This window comes from Lagopus muta, chromosome 18 (genome assembly GCF_023343835.1).
Source record: "Lagopus muta isolate bLagMut1 chromosome 18, bLagMut1 primary, whole genome shotgun sequence".
Lineage (NCBI taxonomy): Eukaryota > Metazoa > Chordata > Aves > Galliformes > Phasianidae > Lagopus > Lagopus muta.
In genome coordinates, this window is record NC_064450.1 from 9,159,926 (window position 1) to 9,174,458 (window position 14,533).

The 14,533-nt window shown below is 44.4% G+C and overlaps 2 protein-coding genes across 5 annotated transcripts in view; one reads left to right on the forward strand and one right to left on the reverse strand.

The window, feature by feature from the left end:
• Positions 1 to 11,132, reverse strand: part of STXBP4 (syntaxin binding protein 4) — a 53,770-nt gene extending 42,638 nt beyond the window's left edge. Inside the window, exons 1-7 of one of the 4 annotated variants that reach the window (XM_048965008.1) lie at positions 11,021 to 11,132; positions 10,300 to 10,406; positions 3,746 to 3,819; positions 3,471 to 3,566; positions 3,170 to 3,239; positions 2,295 to 2,369; positions 630 to 715 (exon numbers count right to left, since the gene is read on the reverse strand). In XM_048965008.1, coding sequence (XP_048820965.1) covers positions 630 to 715; positions 2,295 to 2,369; positions 3,170 to 3,239; positions 3,471 to 3,566; positions 3,746 to 3,819; positions 10,300 to 10,337 — 439 coding nt within the window. In that variant the 5' untranslated portion in view covers positions 10,338 to 10,406; positions 11,021 to 11,132. Of the gene's footprint in view, positions 1 to 629; positions 716 to 1,160; positions 1,222 to 2,237; positions 2,370 to 3,169; positions 3,240 to 3,470; positions 3,567 to 3,745; positions 3,820 to 6,290; positions 6,447 to 10,299; positions 10,407 to 11,020 lie in introns of those variants that run through there. The other 3 variants (XM_048965007.1, XM_048965009.1, XM_048965010.1) reach the window with 3 other exon arrangements.
• Positions 11,133 to 11,215: 83 nt separating this feature from the next.
• Positions 11,216 to 14,060, forward strand: LOC125702336 (cytochrome c oxidase assembly protein COX11, mitochondrial). Its single transcript, XM_048965475.1, has 4 exons — positions 11,216 to 11,497; positions 11,598 to 11,753; positions 12,049 to 12,174; positions 12,493 to 14,060. The coding sequence occupies exons 1-4, from the start codon at positions 11,252 to 11,254 to the stop codon at positions 12,673 to 12,675; spliced, it is 711 nt and encodes a 236-aa protein (XP_048821432.1). The 5' UTR covers positions 11,216 to 11,251; the 3' UTR covers positions 12,676 to 14,060.
• Positions 14,061 to 14,533: the final 473 nt, after the last annotated feature.

The following is a 14,533-nucleotide window of genomic DNA, read 5'->3' on the forward strand; positions in this document are numbered from 1 at the left end:
AAAAAAGAGAAGTAAAACACACCTTTGGGAAAAAGCACAGTTTCAGCTCACTTAAGGGCTCGGTGGCATTACTTCATGTTAGGAAGCAGAAAACTGTGAGCAGTTGGGCAACAGAATAAAGTTTAACTCTACACAGCTAAGAATTGCAGCCAGCATTCCAGGGACACAACAGAGCAAGGGATGACTTTAAAAAATTTGGTGAAATAAATAAACAAATAAATAAAATCACAGCAACTTTCCAGAAGAGTAATGGTCCAGCAATTGCTGTGTACAGACATTCTATGAATGTGGTATAACTCATAGAATATGGTATTCTAGCTCAAATTTTTATTAGTAATTCATAATCTTGTGGCACTTTTCTACAGCCAAGCACTGTTCACACAATTAACTAAAACTGATGAAAGTGGACAGTAGAATATGTAAGTTAGAGCTGGAAAGCTGGCACAAACCAAGTGATTCACATGTTCAGACTACAAAGTAAATGCTAAAGTCCCAAGTAAACGTGCTTTGCCTGACTTCCTCTTGCTCCAGTACCCTTCCCACAAAGCCTTTACAATGCAGGGTTCTAGTGCACACAAGCATAAATTCTGCCCCACAGGATTATGTCAGGGCAGGAAGCAATCTCTCACCAGCTAACAGCTGTGTTGGAGAACTTCTTGCAGAATGGGCATCACTGTGAGAGCCGTACTTATCCATCAGGTCGAGGAATTCCTTCCTGTGGGAATAAAAAAGATCCTTTTTGTCAGGACTTGGTACTGGTGCTAAAAGTACCCTTAGCATCCTGCTAGCATCTCTGCTGGACACTCAGTCCCTCTGACTGGATAACACAGGTATGCTAAAAAAAAGAATATGAAAAAAGGTATGAAAAAAAGATCATAAAAAATAAAAATGGTGTTTTTACAAACCTACCAAAACAAACTGGCAAAAAAGCAGCAGAGATGTAGAACAAAGTACACACATTGCAGAAAAGGAAACAACTCCTTATTAATCAAACACTGGATGCAGCCTAATAGAAAAGCATGATTTTTTAAATAATCTGAGCTATGAACACCTCAGTAATAGAAAATGTAAAAATAAATACACAAAAATCAAGACTGATGTAAGCCAGAAACATCATTGAATTAATATGCAATTAAAGATAGAGGACAAAATTAACTGACCACAGTAAGTTCCTGTCATTGCAGTAACTGCAGACTTATTGAAATCTTGTTGGATGTGTTGCTTAAAAAAAAAAAAAAAAAGAGAAAAAAAAGACCATTTACTGAACTAACAGTGAACCCAAGGAAAACACACAAACCCAGTTAAATGGAAACTGAACCCTTTATCACAGGGATGTGATGTAATTCATTTACTCAGAGGCATCTGAGTGAGGGACTGTGCAGAGCGGTACAGCATCAGGACACTGAGCATACCACCAGGATGGCAAAAGGACTGATGGGTTTTAATTATTGAGGGAGTTTAGAGGAACTAGGTCAGAATGCTTTAGATAAAAGCAGATTAAGAGCACACCTCACCTATCTGGGCAGCCTGAAAAAAGGAGAGATCAAGGGCTGCAGCAGGGAGTCATTTACATTACTGTCAAATACAAAAATAAAGGAGCAGAAAGAGGAAGGGTGAGGTGTCACAGCCATTTCCTCCAGAGATTTAAGTCATGGGTTACAGGTGTGGATCCTAACATCCCCTGTGGTTCCAAGTATCGGTTTATATGGCTAACTTTAGACAAGATTAAGCAGTACTTCACATAAATGTACTTACAATGGAGGTTCTGGACAACCTGCTGTGGTGAACAGTTTAACCTACTTAGCCAAACTAATTCAGAGCTCATTAGAGACTGAAAAGAAAACTCCTGAGGAGAATCAATACTCAAATTTGCCTTTTTTCGGAGGGCAAGACCAGCTTAAATCATATATCTTTGTGGTACTGTAGATCTAATATATTCCTACTTCTTTATTATTTTAAAATGTGAGAAGTGTATAAGAAAACCTATCGTTATTGCAAATGAATTGTAACAATAAGGGTTGGTAACATAACATGTCAATCCTCTTCATTAAACTGAAATCGGCCAGAGCTTACTGCTATCAACAGCCTTGATAAAGTGAGCCTTCCATTCCCCCCTGCCCAGGGCACTAAGAAAACAAACTGCTGTGAGATGCAACACTGGAAAATGCGACACGTGCTGCAATTCTGTGATTAATCCCATCTGAAAGTAAAACATGTGCAATCCTGATCCCTACAACCTCAGGTGCTGCGTTGGATTCTGTCAGTTTGAAGTTGAGGATTTCTTTTTCTCTTACTTTGCCTCTTCATCTCTGGCAACCAGCAGAGACATGTGATTAGATGCAGAAGCTGTTCTCAAGATGTCAACGGCCCTAGGAGGGAAAAATAATTAAGTAAATACATCAAAGTTTCAGTCAAAGTGGGTAATGCTAAAGTAGTGGGAAAATGAACACATATGTAATGTAGTTAATCATTTTAACAGCCGGATACAGAGAAAAAAGTTTGTCAGTATCATAACCCAAAACTGCGTCAGTGCCAGCTGACAGCAACAACCTGGGATGGCCCTCTGCCTCCCACCCTTCTGTCCCCATCTCTCCTTGGTCGATCCTACTGCCTTCCTGGATCTCCTTCAGAACTGACAGCTCCATCAGCAGAAGAGCACTGCTCAGACACTCTGTTGCTCAGGATTTCACCTGGCAACACATGCAGTAGCTTTACTGTGAATTTTAAATGTACATATTACTCCAGAACGAGGCTCCACATCGATCTCTGGTGATCCAGCTACAGAAACCATTCTGCCTTTTTTTGAAGCAGCAGCTCTTTAATTGTCCCATTACAGTGACACTCGTTAGCTGCATCATTGACTCTCACCACTATTCCATCAGCACATGGTTATAAAAATATCCTAACAGCTCAGTATCTTATAATGCTATTTACACATACATTCAATGAACAACATTATAAAACAGACATTCTGTCATTACAGAAGCATTTAAATGCCTGTCACTTTTCTGCAATGGTTTTGCACAATAAGATTTATCGGATCAGTTCATTGCTAGCTCAATTCCAGTGACCTCAGTGGAGCCATCTTTCATCAGTGGTCAATATGGTCCAAATAATCCCAAGCATATTCCAAGCTCTAATCAACATCTAATTAACAGGACACACGTACCTTTCATTGGTTACTCCAGTTAAGTTTTCTCCATTGACATCCAAAATGAGATCTCCCGCCAGCAAACGGCCTTGCAGTGAAATCAACAGCAATTCATCAATCAACAGGAGAGTGCAGAACATATGATATCATGCTAATGAAACAGGATATGTTCTTTCAATTTAAAGTAAGCTGCAATATCAGGAATCCTGACTACGCCACGCTATTTTAGATATCCTACCTCACACAGTAAAATAAAGAATTGTTTCAACAGCTTTTGCTTCAGAACTGATTTGCAACAGAAATAAATAAAGTTACTTACTGTCCACAGCAGCGACCCCTCCAGGCAGAATTCTCTTTATGAAGATCCCATAATCTTCTGCTGTTTGCGCCCGGTAACCTCCAATTATTTTAACTCCTGCACAAGAAAAGACACAGGCAAGAAAATGGTTATTCCACCAGTGCCAAACTGATTTACAGCCGAGTCCCTAAAAGGCAGCCAAATTAAACTACTGACTGCAGTGTGAGCTGGAAAAGCTCACAAAGTGCTTTTAGGTCTGGTTTCCTATGAATCAACAGAACGTGCAATCTATTTACCTAATCCATTCTGACAGTCAGAAAAAGAGATGCGGTGAACAGCTCGATTGATTCCATGAGGGCCCATGATTGTCCTAGAAAATAAAATAAGAATCATTAAACCCCTCATAAATCAGTGTACATAAAGTGAATACAGAAGAAAGTACAGCGACCGTGTTTGTATCACAAACCCAAAGCAGCTTCTTGGCAATTTCTTATTATTTGATACCTCCAAAGAAAATTCAATCTGTTCATCAAAATCTGAGATGGTAAAATAAAGTACACTTTACTTCCTCTTCTCCCAACGCATTTCAGGCCAAATTCTGAATCCCATTTCGCTTATAACAAAAGGACTGAAAATCCCACAGCCTGGTCCAGCTTAACAGTTTGGCAAGAACACATTGCAACATCTCAGCTCAGGGAATGAATATTAGAACAGAACCACAACTAAGACAGTGCATAAAAAACATTTCCTAAGATTCCCACCATATCACTGATTTTTCATTAACATAATCTTTTCCCTGCAGCCTCTCATCTTTTCTTCAACGCCATTCCACGTAAAAAGGCAAACCCTGCCTGCTCCCCTGCACACCTCCCACCCAGGCCAGCACTGCAGGATGGCACGTGCAACGAGTGCTCCATGGGCACCTGATAATGCTAAAGAACTAAAGAACTACACCAAGTAAAATCAGATCCCTGAAACCTACATTCACAATCTCATCAGAAATATATGGCCGTGGGAATGCAGAGGGTAAGGACCATAAATCCAGTCATCAGAGATGCTCTGCCCTCCCCCTGTACCATTTTGGGAACAGCCTCACCAGATGCCTCCTAGAAGAAAGCAGAAGCACTGTTCAGGTTTTCCTGCTTTGACCTACATTTTGTTCTCTATTAGATAATGAGCAGTGCTTTCTAGAGCATGATGCTGAAGTGAAATGGAACAACTAGAATTCATTAACAGGGGAAAAGAAGATCAAAGTGGAGGACATAGTGACCCAAATCCTCCCGCGCGACCAAATCCAGCACAGGGCTTCAGCTCCAAGCCTGAAACCCCCCATTTCTGTGAAACCTGCAGAACGTGTCATTAAAATGTGCCATGCCAGAGAAGACAAAAACGCAGGAGGCCCAAATGTTGCTAAATTCCAGCACCAGGCAAGAAATTCATGTCCTAAAGAACGTGCCAACCTCTTGCATTTTTGTGCAAGAAAACGAGGTGAGCCTTTTTTTGATGGGCAAGCACTTAAAAACACAACAATCTGTTCCAGAACCTCAAATTCCCAAGCACTTGAAACATCAGCCTTTGCTTCATAGAGGCTCACCTAAGAGCAGCCCAATAACCATTCTTCCCATCCTTTTCCTATCTCGCCTTCTGTTACCACTGTTCTGTTTCTCATGCACCTGGACTCTCGCTGGCGCTCTGCAAAGACCCACAGACTGGCATTCATTATTCAAAACATATTCCTCTCAGTAACAGAGATGTCAATTACACTGCATTTCCTTAATTTCATCACAGTACTGCTGTGTTGGTCCATCCAAAATACTGCACTTTTTCCTCAACTTCTGAAGCATTAGCATAGAGCAAATAGTAGCAAACGAAGCTCTCTCAACACGTGCATAGAATATCAACTTCCAGCAGAACTTTCAGAAAAGAGAATCTAAAAACGAGCAAATGTTGAGCTTCAACTTTACACCATTTATTTTTGTGAAGTTTGAAAATAATAGATCTCAGATTTTAAGTCTTCAGTATTTCAAAGGCGGTGGAGCTCGCAGTATGCGTGCTATGATCACAGCATATTACCAAATTTAGGCACAGAATACATCATACAAAGCTATGTTTCCAGGAGCAATGCTTGGAAGAGGGATCCAACTCACATGAAATTCATTCTGAGAGGATACAGAGAATGTGAATCAATTGGCAGCAATAACAGAAAACAATTTCTTTGTAGGAAAAGATGCAAATGAAATCATCAATTGAACATTGCTGCTCCGTCCTGTAGAAGTCACTCAGAACACCTGTGAGTGAGCTTCCAGCAGGTAGAGGGAACGGATGAGAGGCAAGAGATGAAATAAACAAGCAGGTGCTGAAAAAGGTGTGCTGTGACTTTGGGACATTGAAATTATGAAAAAAATATTCCAAAGCACTTCAACCAAAGTCGTGGAAGGTTGGCAGACAGCTTTGTGCAGATGCTCCAGTAAGGCACTCAATGAAATCTCTGATACTCTTCTCTATCACTTTGTTACCAGCACATACACGGAAACCAACAGCTCTGTTTCCTACCTTCTGGAGACTGAGCAGCACACACAGCTCTGAGCCCTGTTCTGAATTCCTCAGAAGTTACCAGTCACTGCCATCTACCAAGTACTCGGCTGGACTTGCCAAAGGGTAACAGCAAACAGCAAACCCTCCCCATTAGCCATCACCTGGCACTCCACATCTAAACGTTAACCTCTGACTGCTTATGAAAAGAAGGCAGCAGCTGAAAACAATTACAGCTTGTAAAGGACTGAAGGCTGCTTTCCCCATCTGCAGGCCCGAATGCCAGCAGACCCGAACGGCTGAGCGTACCAGTACAGCAGGGAGAGACCATCAAAGCGCTCTGGCTCGTCTTCGTCTCCAGGTGAGAGCAAGGACATCCTGCAGCACAGCACAGCAAACCCCCGGCGCACAGCTCAGCTTCCCAGTGCAACTGCACCAAGGTTACGAGCAGGGCAATTTCTGCTCCTAACCAAAAAAAAAAAAATCAGACAGAGCCCCAGACGAGAGTCTCTGCCTGCTTAATCTGCTTGAAACCCTCTGCGTCACATGGACTAATTCAGCCAGGGAGGTAATGTTTACTTTTTCTCCTTTGAAATAAGGATTTGTAGCAACTTTAAAGAGACTGATAAATGCAAGGGAGAGAAGTCACTCGCATTTACTAAAGCTGTGATTATGTGAGCTATATTTAGCAGCAGCAACCAAGGGAAATAATTAAACTTATTCACTCGTGTTCTTCCAGTTCTTTATGTGCTCCATACAAACAAGGTCAGCAGCAGCAAGTCCTGACCTCCACAACGCAGCCCATCAGCAAACTGGGTCACCTCCACCCAGCACAAAAGGGAGAGCCCACAGAGCAGGCAGTGGGCAGCACTACACAAAGGCCATCATGCTATTACCTTGCATTCTCTATCACAGCACTGATCCATGTCATGCTGTAACTGATTTTTAGCCTTTCAATACCCAGCAGTCACAAGTTAAGCAGAACTTGATGTGCATTCAGTAGGAATGGATGCTGATGTGTTTTAGTCAAAGCAAGCAGAACTGGTGGAAGAGATGATCTCATGTTGTTAGTATATCCTCTGATGGCTTTTATGGCACGAGGAGGTGCAAAGCAGGTAAGATTCTGCACCTCACCTTCTCCTACAAAAGCAATCTGTGAACAAGCTGTGACCCTGAGGCTTTAAAAAAAAACAACAAAGACTTTTCACTTGTCACGCAATGCTCAGAACTGCCCTTCTTAATCCAAATGAGTCTCAAAAATTGCCCCCCAATTTCCATGTCCACTTCCAGGAATGCTTTGTCATGGAGCTATCAGAAGAGACTCACAGCCCTGCAGTGCCTGCTTGTCTCAACAAACCCAACAGTACAGCAGAATACCAAACAGAACCATTCTCTGTTGCTACTTGAGAATAATCCTTTCAGAAAAGACAAAATACACCGCAATTTGCAGAGCTTAGACTCACTCCTGCTACAAGGCTCAGCCCTTGCACTGATTTTCAGAAGTTCTGAGCTTCCCAGATCAGTTTGATTACCGACTATTTTCCACATTTGCATCACAGTGCACTTCTATAATCCCCCACTTCCTAAAATACCTTGGCAATATTGCAACCTAAAATGAAAAGCAAACATTGTGTGTTGGATGAAGGCTTTACAACAAATCCTCCCTGCAGCAGGGTGTCACCTTGCCATGAGACAGCATCTGTCAGCGTCTGGAGCCGCACAGTGGGACAGCTTGGCTATGCAAGGAATGCATATGCTGAGCCCAAGTGCTTTTTTTTTTTGTTAAAGTTACAGCAACTGTGGCTTTATGAGCACGTGGGCATTCCAGGAGAACAACCCTTTTGCTTACAAGCATGTATTTATTACGTGGTGATCAGCAACTTTGAGATCAGCCCTCAGACTGCACTCCCAGTACACAAGACAGAAAGCTGAAGTCTGAAAGCCAAAGCGACCCACAACAGACAAGCCTAAGGATGGAAGCAGAAATATGAATGCCGCCTTCCCAACTCCCACAAAGCAAAGGACTCCCACCAGCCTCGTTCAGATTGCTCACACACATTCAGTGACAAAAAACGTGTGCTCTGTAATCCTTTCTACTCAGTTTAACTCTGCTACTGTTACTGGCATTAGTCCAAAAGAGGAAAAAAATCACTGTTATTTTCAGCACTGTATCAATTGGATTTGCTCCAGGCAAGGTTACAGATGATAGCAAATAAAATACCCACTGCCTTTCTACAACTATTTTTTCAGTGTTCTTAACAGTGCAGTTCAGTTTGTGTATCACTACACAGAGCATTTGTCAAAACAAATCACTCAGACCAACACAGTGTGCTCACAGCATCGTGCTTTCTGCAGCACCAACACACACCTTTAAAAATAGTTTCAAAGCTACGCATTTCCATTATTAAAAAGACTAATCCTTATTAAACCAGGCACAATAAACTCCCCAACAACACTTTCAGATGCAAAGTAGCATCACCTCCTTATTGCTCCAAACTATTTTTATTAGTGTGGTGATCAACAACGCATCCCTTGTTCAAATACTTGCTCTTCCACTCCTTCCTCAAGAGAAAACCCTGCAGTTCAGCTTCCTGAGCTCCTCCCCAAGGCCTCTACCCCTCTTCACTTTAAAATCCTCCTGCTGTGCTGCTCCTACAGTTCCTACAGAGTCAATTGCAAAACTGGGATCGCTTCTGGTGCCAGCTCTCTGCCTTTCAGAAGGTGCTCTGTGCAACACGAATTCCCTTTTACTTGCAGAAAGAGCTAGGGACACTGTGACACCTGCAAAGCTACTCCTGCTAAGTGCAGGTCAGACTGAACTGTGGTGGGAGATGAGGCACAGCTGTGCAGCAGGCAGACAGGCTCCATTCCTAACAGCCAAACCATCCCCATGTGGCAGTGTTTTAAATTATGACTCAGCTTTGCCCAAAGAAATTCTGTAATGCTTTAGCAACCAAAATGGATTACAGGATAATTTAGCAGATGATAAAAAGACCTGTATCATCTCTGATAGCACGATTCACAAGATCTTTTACAAATTAAAAAGAGCTTTATGAAAACCTCATTTAAGCAAATGACGCCAACAGAACCTTTTTAGGTTTGCTAACCCTAAAAGGTGAAAATTCACTGTGACCCCAGGGACCCGGCCAAGAGAACACTTTATCACACAGTGTAAGCAAACTCTTTCTTCTCATCTATCTCAAAGCATTAATTATTCAAAACTGTATTTTGTTGATTAGATCATACACATTAAAAGAAAACATATAATTACGTGCTGATTAGTAAACACAGAGGAAAAAAATGTTGGAGCAACAAACAGTGTAATTGTGGAGAAGCAGGAAGGGTTTGAGGGTAACCCCTGCATACAGCAGGAATGTATTTAAGTTTAGGTAAACCTCAATTAACATTTAATCAGCTGCATTCTTGAAACTCTCTATGCTGATACTGTCTCCCAGAGTTTAAAACTAGTATAGAGAATGACAGTCTGGCACCACAGTGTGGCTCAAGTACGGTTATAGCACAGACTTCATATTTGTTTCTTACCTGAAAAACTGCTTTAGGAAGTCAGTGGCCCATTAACCATTTATATGAAACACTTCACACAGCAACATGTAACTACTTACAGACGTATGTTTGCATTACACGCCCCATCACCCTTTATTTCCATTTGCCTCTTCAGACCTCAGTAAAAAGTTAACTCTTTTTAACACTTTATGCTGGCTTTTTTCTGTCTGCACGATTTAACCAAGTTACTCACAAAATGACGTAATTAAGCTATGCTAAATCACTTAATGAAGCTTCTCAGCACCACAAGCTAGATCCTATTGCACAAACACAGCAAACATGATACAGCCCAGCATGAGCTGCCTGCTTTTAATTACAGATTCGATGATGCTGTTGGCATGGTTACCGAGCAGTTTATGACATTAAAATAATTCTTACTATTCTGAAAATATGATGATTGTACCAGCTGCGTTCAGCTATGCCATGTAGTTAGGGTACATGCACAAGGAACCTATTTGCTACACAGCTCACAAGTACGTGCTCATAGTCTTGGGACCATTAAGGAATTTTTCCATGGGGTTTTATCTGTAGAGATGCAGCTCAAATTAAGTGCTGGGAAACCTGATGAGAAGCAGAGGAGCTCTCCTCCCTTTCCTTGTAAACTCATGGCTGTTGGTGTTACCGTCTGTAAGTAGTTGTTTCACATTGTTTCACTGTCAAAGTTACTTTTAATGCATCATCAAAACATGTTTCTACGTAGACAACTGCAAGAACTTCCATGTTAAAATCCCATAACTGGTGTAAAAGTACTTACGTTTCATTGGAAGATGCTGGAGGCTCTGTTTCGGGCATCTTCTATTTCAGTAGAAGCTCAAAATGAAGAATTCTGAGATAAGAGGCTCATATTTCAAGCAGTAATGGCTGTGAAAACAGGAAAGAAAAAAAAAGCTGTTTTAAATTCACACGGCTATGTTTCCTTTCATGCATGCCAACCATTCCATCACTGCCCCACACCAGGGTCAGATGGGGAAAAGAAACAGCGATAAACCAAGCCTTGCAGCGTCAAAAAAAGCAGATAACACTTAGGACCTGACTGCACGCTGTACTGAAGCGTCCGACATCCTCATTAATCCTTCATCTACAGCACAGGGAGAAGCGAACCTACGCTAAAACCTTCGAAAAACCGAATGAAGTCACCGAGATTAAAACAGCTGCGAGCAACGCGATGCTAAACGGGCTCAGTGCAGCTCGCGGACCGCAGGTGTGGCGGAGCTGCGGGCTGCAGCGGTGCGGCACAGCCCGCAAGGGAACGGAACCCCGCGCGGAGAAGCGAAGCGGTCCCTGCCGATAAGGCTGCGATGAACCGGTGCGCTCAGTGCCCGCGCAGCCCCGCACGGCGCAGAGCCGCTCCGTGCCCGCAGCGCCGCGCCCCGCTGCCCCCGTGCTACAGGGAGCCGCCGTAACGCGCGCACAGCCCACCCGGTGCGCGGCCCCCGGAGACAAAGAGCTCCGACCCCAACGGCCGCGATAGTTACCTCGGTACGCGGACGCCGCCCGAGCGGCGCGTCGGGACACGGGAAAGCGACGGCGCGGACCCCGCGCGCCTCAGCGGGGCGGCGCCCACGGCCCCGCGCGCCGCTCCCGCCCTCAGCCGGTCCGCCCCGGGAGGGCGGCGCACGCGGCGCTGAGGCGGGCCGTGGGGAGACGCGTCTCGAGCCGTTCCCGCCTCCTCTCGCGAGAGCCGCGCGGCACCGCGTGCCGGCAACATGGGGCCGCGGTTGCCCCTGTGCGCGGGCGCCCTGCGGGCTCTGGCGCCGGGCAGGACCGCGCTCCGGCCGTGCCGCGACAGCTGGGCAGCCCGCGGGCTGCGGAGCTCCAACCCGTTCACCCGCCGGCAGGAGGAGGAGTGGCGGCGGCGGAACCGGACGGTGCTGACTTACATCGCGGCGGCCGCCGTGGGCATGGTGGGGATGTCGTACGCGGCCGTGCCGCTGTACCGCCTGTACTGCCAGGTAGCCCCGCGCGCCCCTGGCATTACCCCGCCATCCCCCGCCCGCCCCCGCGGCGCTCCGGGCGGCGCCGAGCGCGGCCTTTCTGCCTCTGTGTCCGCAGGCGACGGGGCTGGGCGGAACCACGGGCGCGGGGCGCGGCGCGGAGCGGCTGGAGAAAATGCGGCCCGTGCGGCAGCGCCCGCTGAAGGTGACGTTCAACGCGGACGTGCACGCCGGGCTGCAGTGGAACTTCCGGCCCCAGCAGAGCGAGATCTACGTGAGTTGCGCCGGGTTTGCCCTGCCTGGGGCCGCCCCGGCTCGGGCTCCCAGCCCTGCAGGACGCGCAGCTGCCGCAGCCGCGGGGTTTGCCTGGCACGGCTCACCGCTCCGTTTGGGCACCGATAGGGATTGCTGCGCGGTGCCCTCATGCAGCCCTGCGCTCACAGCTCCGTGTGCTCACCGTGCGGGTGAGATGCAGAGTGCACACGTACACCGACACAGCTTAATTCACAATGGGGCAGGTTGGCCCAAAGCAACACATTGACAAAGTTACAGAGAAAGTTCTCCTGCAGGTCGTACCTGGAGAGACAGCGCTGGCGTTCTATAAAGCAAAAAATCCTACAGACAAACCAATAATTGGGATCTCTACCTACAACGTAGTGCCCTTCGAAGCGGGACAGTACTTCAACAAGATACAAGTGAGTGAGCACGGATATGAATCGTTATTTGTAAATTATTTCTTCTAATTTCAATCCTGGGTATCATTCTAAATATGCCAACATGTTAAGAAAATACCTTAATTCCTCATTTTTAGCCCTACCCTCTTCATAAAAACCATTAAAGAGGTTCCTAGTTCCCTGGCATTTGGTACAACTGTTGTCCTCTCGCTCGTACAGTTGTTCCTTCCCCAGGCTACAGGGATGTACAGGGAATGAGAGTTAAAAGATGAAATGTTCCCATACTTTTGCAGAGAAAGTTCACAGTTTTTGTCTCATTTTTTTTCCTTCCCCCTGTAGTGTTTTTGTTTTGAAGAACAGTGGCTGAATCCTCAAGAGGAAGTGGATATGCCTGTCTTCTTCTACATCGACCCAGAGTTTGCAGAGGACCCCAAAATGGACAAAGTCGATTCGATCACCCTCTCTTACACCTTTTTTGAAGCAAAGGAAGGACAGCACTTACCGCTCCCTGGCTATCAGTAACGGGCAATCCCTACCCCTGCCTTCAGCTCCCTGACTGCTATGACATCATTTTTCTACAAAAAGAAAAGCTGAAGGAGCACTGTGAGACATGACAGAATTATTAAACTACTGTGGGCGCGTGCTGGTGTTACGGAAGCATGTGTTTCTTGTTTAACCTTGTACAGTTGGAATGTTACCTCTTAGGAGTAGTACTTCATCAGAAGACAGAAGGGATCTCTGTGGAGTAGAAAGCTGTCTGAAAGCCATCCTTGTATCAGATGATACATGCTTAATAAATTCCATGAGGCAAATTTTTAAATCTAGGTGTAAATTGAGATATTTAAATTTAGAGGAACAAATCAGTTTATTAAATACCTAACACTGCATTGCTGGCTCTGAAAAATAATTAACTTACCTTTATTCAGTGAAAGGTTTTTACTTCTCAGTAGCAACCTAATCAGTTCACGGACTCTCAAAACTTGACTGTATTGCTTCATAGCCTTCCCACAGCACAGGAAGATGGGATGATTTGAAGATGATGCTCCTTCTTGAATTATTACTGAATCAGTAGTTCATTTAGTAAGAGCAGACTGCTCTAGAATTGTTGTTTGAGTGAGGAACAATAATTTATGGACTGCTTGGAGAAGCATTTGACTTGGAAGGAAAGTAATCTTATTCTTGTGTTTATAAATTTTCTGCATAGCTTCCATGTAGGAAACTCATTTAAAACATCAGCACTGTTACAGATTCCTCTTTCAGTCCTATGAGGGCTGTACTCTGGGCACCTCCATACAGAGAGAAGCTAGACTTGGGTCAGAAAAGTGCTGAAGGGAAAGACAGTACATAGCAACTGCTCTGCATCACAGGCTAAAGTACCACAGAGGCATCTGAAAAACCAAAAGGATGTCGACAAGTCTGCCCAGAAACACACCAGCTGATCAGAGTACATCTGAGTACTCACTGCTTACCACCAGAACACGTAACCCTGTATTTATGTGACTTTTTGTCATTATCTGGGGGGGAAGGGATAATAACACTTTATCATAACCCTGCAAATAAGGACTGAGTTGCAGAGCAAGTTTAAGTGATGTAGGCATTTTCAGACAGAGATTAATCTCAGTTGAGTATCTCACCTACTAGGCCAGTTCTTTCTACCCCTTCAGTGGATGATATCTCAAAAGATAAGACTGATGTTGTTTCTGAAGACTCTAAAAAGGTACTGAGTATATTGTAAGTTGCCTTAGTCTCACTTGTGTTTGCATACAACAATAAGAATGGTGCCCTCTGAAAATACGCAGGTGCTACCTTCAAAATGCATTTTTGTACTGAATGCCTCGTGTGTTTGAAAGGATTCTGGATGATGTGTCATGCTTTCACTGTGTATTTATTAAAGTTTAAAACTGCCATTAGTGCTGTCGTATCTCTAATACGCTTTATCCAGCAGAATGTGGATCCCACACAAGTGGAATGTATCTGCATGAAAAGACCAGCAAGCTTTATAATAAATCTGTAATTCCAGTTGTGCTTCAGAAAAAAAAAGTTATCAAGACAAATCTTAGAATGCAGGCTAGGGAAAAATAACAGTAAAATCTTACCTTGGTTTTCTTTACTTCTTTGTCATTTAGAAAAATGAGCTGATCCTGGAAGTCCTCTCTACACCTTCCTTTGTTCTGGCCACGTGTTTTAGACGAAAATATCCTCTTGACAAATGCTGCTTCATAAAGGCTGCCTCCCCCTGAGTTTGAAAGCCCAAGTCTGCACAGATACTGAGCACATCCCAATGATGAAACAAGCTCTGTAACCTCAGTGATTAGCCAGTTCCCTTCACAGTTTTTACCCATCTGTAGTCATTTTCCTTCCTTAAATATTGACAAGTTCA